Source organism: Planococcus citri, chromosome 5 (assembly GCF_950023065.1).
Source record: "Planococcus citri chromosome 5, ihPlaCitr1.1, whole genome shotgun sequence".
NCBI lineage: Eukaryota > Metazoa > Arthropoda > Insecta > Hemiptera > Pseudococcidae > Planococcus > Planococcus citri.
In genome coordinates, this window is record NC_088681.1 from 10,715,524 (window position 1) to 10,721,523 (window position 6,000).

The 6,000-nt window shown below is 35.4% G+C and overlaps 1 protein-coding gene across 1 annotated transcript in view; it reads right to left on the bottom strand.

The window, feature by feature from the left end:
• The window catches only part of LOC135846245 (uncharacterized), a 94,613-nt gene extending 90,237 nt beyond the window's left edge, over positions 1-4,376 (bottom strand). Inside the window, exon 1 of the mRNA XM_065365229.1 lies at positions 4,043-4,376. Coding sequence (XP_065221301.1) covers positions 4,043-4,066 — 24 coding nt within the window. The 5' untranslated portion in view covers positions 4,067-4,376. The remainder of the gene's footprint in view (positions 1-4,042) is intronic.
• Positions 4,377-6,000: the final 1,624 nt, after the last annotated feature.

Consider the following 6,000-nt stretch of genomic DNA (forward strand, 5'->3'; position numbering starts at 1 on the left):
TCATAAACTCAATTTCAGCATTATTTAGCAAAATATGATATAATTCATAACTCAATTTCAGCATTATTTTTGCCCCATTATCATGTACTACATAGGTAACTCCAAAGCATTTACCTATCCAATTTTCCTACGAAAAATCTGTCACCTACCTACTTACCTCACGGGGATTCGAACCTGGGTCCCTAAATTTCCTATTCCTACCTACATGCCCTAACCACTCAGCCACGAATTCACTACGAGGGTTGGGGCATTAAAATAATATATTTGTTTCGTAAACGCCCCACCAAACCACTCCCACTTGGAATTTACAGCTAACAGACCGGGGGTGTAACAGGGTACAATGAAACACAGCTGGTGATGGAATAGACTGGGGGTATAGCAGGGTACAATGAGCGGCAGGTGTTCTACAAGTCCCCTTTTCCCTTTTTTAGGATTTAATGCATTAAAATAATGCACTAAAATTGCAATTACTCAGCAATTACCCATCCGAATTGAATGAAAATAAATCTATACCCTCCGCCTTAATGATTCTCAAATGGTGTCCAATAGGTACGAAAAACGGTTGGATAGCTTAAGAGAACATTCATTGTACATTGAAATTTCAATTTCTCAAAGCGAAACCAATAGTGTGCTACGCACACTAAAAATCTATACAGCTGAAATTTGACATTCGCTCTCTATTTTCAGCCCACCGAATCGATTGGAAACGGTTTCGAACTGTTTTGAGTAGTACTGGAGCCTCCAGCAAGATTTTAAAAGTTTGAATTTCTACAAAATTTTACCCAATAAAGTTGAAAAACTGAAGTTCACTTGATACTCCAATTTCAACACGCTGAGTCAATCGAAGATGGTTTCAAGCCGTTCTGGAGCCTCCGGGCATATTTTGGAAATTCCAGATTTTCAAAAAATCGTTCAAGTGGGCCAATCAGCGTTGTCGATAGCCAATGTGATCACGGGCCAAAATTCCTGAAAATTTTCACACTCTCTCCCACCAAAAATGAAAATTGTTTGAAAAACAGAATTTTTTTCACAGGGTTTCCTACCTGAAGACCTCCCCCCAATTTTTTCAAAAATTAGCCTTTTCAATCAAAAAATGTATGTATTTCAAAAATGAAACCTTCGTTTCTACTTTTGAAAGTTGAGGTCATAAACAAACAATTTTTTGAGAGAAGTTTTTTTTTTTTTTTAGAAAAATGAAGTTCCCAGTTTTTCTTCAAAAATGAAGGCTGCATTTTCTGTCGAAAAATAACGTTTGAAACTCTCTTCAAAAACGGAATACGTTTTTATTTTTTATCACAAAAATGAAGTTTTCATCCTCTGGGTAAAAATAAAGCTTCCAGATTAAAGCTGAGACGATTGCATTTTCTCTTCTAAAAATTAAGTTCACTAACATTTTTTAGAAACTCGGCAGCACTGAGGCCAATTACAAGCAATAATCGCGCTCAATTGTGCCATAATATTGATTTCAACACTTTTTAATGGCATTTTTTCAAAGTCTAAAATTTCCAAAATATTAATGGAGGCTCTAGAATAGTTTGGAACCATCTCCAATGAACTCAGTACGTTGAAATCAAAGGATTACTCAAGTACATAAATTTCAGTTTCTCAGCCTCATTGGGCAAAATATTGTAGAAAATTCAACTTTCAAAAATCTACTGAAGATTCCAGAACCGCTCAAAATAGTTCGAAAACCGTTTCAAATTGCGTTTGGAGGGGGAGGGAAGGAGAGGGTAGGAGTGTCAGAAATAGAATAGATATTACCAAATTTCGTTAATTTGAAAAAATTTTGATTTTTTAACATTTTTGGCCAAAAAATTTGATTTTTGAAAATTTACCAAAAATTGAAAAATGCAATTCAACTCCTGAAATTTCGACAGGCTGGTGAAGTACTTTTACATGCTCTTGTGATTTGGCTCAAAAAGCCTTATAAACCGGTTCAAAAGGTTTCCCACCAGTTGGGATAGCTCCCTGCTAAGGGACACAAGGATCCCAAATTTTTGGTCAACATTTCAACAACAAAAAAATCGATTACCCTGAATTCGGATTTCTGATCAGTGATCATATTTTAGACCTAATTCTTCAGGCCCCTTCCATCGTACCACGTGCTATTCATACAAAAGCCAAAATTCACCATTGAAGAAGTCGAAAAAAGTACAAAAACATAACCAGAATTTCAAAAAATTGAAAACAATTTGAGACACCTTGATGGATGGGTTTGGGAGAGTACTGATTTTAAATATTCGCTCATCTAACTCTAGGATTACTTACGTTCTTCCATTGGTCATTCAACTCTCCTCTCCTCCCATCATCCTTATTTTTTGGTGGGGGGGGGGGATATAAAAATACGGTTTGATGTGTCGATTATTCAAATTTGAGGGCTTTAGATACATATTATGAATAGGTCCCTAATTTATTCTTTCTTGGGATTAGACTCATTCATCGATGACCCCCCCCCCTCCTTCTTGCCACTTTTTGTTTTCAAGGACACAAACCCAACGTGTCTCACAGACATTTGAAATTACAGATTTTCGAAAATCTTTCTCAAACACATCACTTTTTCTCTTCCCCTCCCACATGAAAAAAAAGAAAATACCCACATACTTCGATGTTTGCAAAACTGAGATCAAAAAATGGAACTCTGAAAGTCGAAATTTTCGTAAAACTGGATTGTCCATCATCAAAATTTACAAATCAAAATGCAGAATTCTGGCGAAGCTTTTTCAGAATTTAGGGTAACATTCTACTCATTTTTTTACCCCTTCTTCCCCCTCCTTCTTCTTTCTAACCTACTTTTTAAAACTTTTCATCAAAAAGTCTTGCTTTTTTCGATCACATTTCAAAGTTTTCGATTAATTTCGCCTTTTTTCTGGAATTTTGTTGAACTTGAAAAACGCTTATTTGACGACTTTCCTTCAAATTTAAAAAATATTCGAAATTTGAAATCAGAAAAATAAACTCCTTCCTGCATAAAGAAACTTTTTTTTACTTCTGTGAACATGAATTTTTGAAATCACTCGGGCTCGTTTGTGATTCTTTTTCAATTTTAAATTTTTCAAAAAAAATCATCGTTTGAATTTAGAAATTTTGAAGCAAAATAACAAACTTTTCATAAGTGACTCATCACACAGAAAAGCGTCGTTTTTAATACCAGGGCATTTTGTTTCTCTTTTCTACAGTTGAAAAATTACAAATTTGAAGGAGAAATGAAAATTTTTATACGTAATATAAATACCTATTAGGCAAAATTATACCTATCGAATGACAAAATTATCACTTCATCTTTTATACTTATTTTACTTTAAAACTCGCCGTTGGCTTGAAAGAAATCATAAAAGCAAAAAATTTGAATATCAAGCCCCCCCCTTTCACTCAAAAAATCTCAAATGTTTAAAAATTGTCCTGCTCAAGTCCTGCTTTTTCATTTCAAAATTTTGTAAGACATCCTGTAATGACTCAAAAAAAAAAAATCACAGGGTGTCTAACAAAAAATTCACAGACAAACAATCGTGACTTTTTCATGACCTATTTTTCACATATTTTTTACCACATGAAAAACCCTCCCCTCCCCCACCCCACCTCACCTCACCTCCACAAAAACACAAAAAATTAAATAACTCGAAACTGCGAGGATTTTTTTTTTCAATTTGTAGGCAAGTAGATACTTCGGTTTTTTCATTTTTCTGATTTTTTGAAAAAAATTTCAAGTGTGTTTCGAACAAAATTCATTTCAAATTCCAACGAAATACAAAACATTCTGAGCAAAAACCATAGCACAAAATTTCCTCGAACGTCCAACTCTACTTCTGCTTCATTTTCAACAACATTTTTTTCAGCATTATTTTCCATTCAAAACTCAATAGTGCAATTTTCTCAAACTATTATCAAAAATTTTGGAAAATTATTCACTTAAAATATCTCTTCTGTACTATTTTTGGCTCTTATTTTCAAATCAAATTTCGTAAAACATAATACGATAATCGAAGTGAACTAATTGTAGGGGTAAGATGAAAAATATCCACGTAATCAAATTCAAAGTACTCACCAATGATACTCTGGCGAAATTCATATCGACTCAGTTACAAAATACAACAAAAATAATAATAAATTACGAACAAAATTGACCAAAAATTCGATCAAAACACGCGACTCGATCACGTTTCAATATACGACAAACTCGATCAATCAAATTAATAAAAATCTCAACAACACTCGAGATAATTTCACCAACACTGGTTATCTTCACTTCTCCGGTAAGTAAAACAGATGAAAACAGAACGTAAAAAATTATTATACGATAAAAATAGGTATAATAAGGTATAAAGACTCGAACGGTGTTGTACACGATAGCGAAGCGCGTATTATTATGATAAAGACCGCGCGTACCTGTTTGTTCTTAACGAAAACCGGGCAGGGTGCGCGACTGGTAGGGGAAGGAAGATAAAATTATAGGAAATGTACTTTCACGGTCGCTCCATCCATTCGTACATACATACAGTACGCTTATGCATTGAATGAATAAAAAAAAAAAAACGCCGTGACATGTGTATATTTACTCTCTTTCTTACCACACGTACCTATACACTTTGCACTTGGCGTATTTACCAAAAAAAATAAATAAATACTAAAAGCTAACCGCATATAACTCGAACGACCTTGAGAAAAAAAGTGGTGTATGCGGATTTGGGGATGGAACTGGATCCGCTATTACGCTTAAATAATTAACGTCGAAAATTTCAAGGGTATCTTCGTCGACTCGTCGAGCTGCTCTCGGAAATCATAATCGTCGCTCGATTTAATTACCACCGTGTAGCGTACCTACCACACGTACTCGATAATCTCCACGGTATAAATAATATCGCTTCTGGTATATCTACGTATACAAGAGTACACACATAGATAATTCAATCTTATAGCTCGAAACAGCATCCGGATAAAATTATAGGTACATAGGATTAAACACTTCCTCGCTTCCTTCCTTTTTGCCTTCTGTTTCTGCCCACTTCTCTACGTTGGTTGGTTGGTTGCTGTATTTTTCCAACATTTCTCTCGTCATCATTTGGATCGCTTCGAAACTGAAACTGAAGCTGGCGATGGCGATGGCGCTTTCCAATTATGGACTAATCGTATCACGCTGCTCGAGAGAAACAGCAGCGAACTTGTAGAGCTTAATTAATAAGACGACGTCCTTAATCAATTATTTTCTCGCTGTAATGAGTCGTCCAAGTCGTCGTTTCGAATTCTTTTCTAATTACTTCTGGATAACGAGAGTATTTCCCCTATAGATTTTCTCTCGATTCGTTTCTTTCCTGATGATACGATACACCACTGTAGAGCCTTCGCGAGCGCTCGATTTGCAACCCTTTTTTGGGAAACGAGGCATATTTCGCTATATAGATGACGACGACGATGACAGATACGTCTACGTGATGTGGTAACGTAATTTTCGTTGTTTTTTTTGGTGAGTGAGTGAGAGAGAAATTGGGAGGTGGTTTCCGAAAATCTGCACAAATTTGCAACCAGAGTTGTCGAGTTGGTTTGCATACTGATAAGTCTATAGCTACAAGAACGATGCACCTTTTTTTATGCTCATGCCACACGAATAGTGTGCAATACTGCATATTGCAGATACAGGCATACGTTGAAGAGGTAACTTTGACATTTATAACTAATCATGCTGTCTGTACTCGCACCCAGGTCGCCATTGCTGTCACTCCGTAAAAGAGACGATAATTATTTACGCGAATACCCACACTTCGTACTCCATAAATGTTCCAATACTTACTGGAAAGATAATAGATGTGCACAACTTTGGACGAGTACGCCTGCATTGAAAAAAATAGAGACCCAAATGGATTCTGTTCTATGTAAATTTGGGTTCCAATAAGTTGATCATCAGGCGAGAATTCAAATTGATTTCAAAAATGTACCTATTCAATTTGGATTTGGTCAGATTTTCTGGTTTTTATTTTTTCATTTCATTCGCTAATTTGCACTGGATTT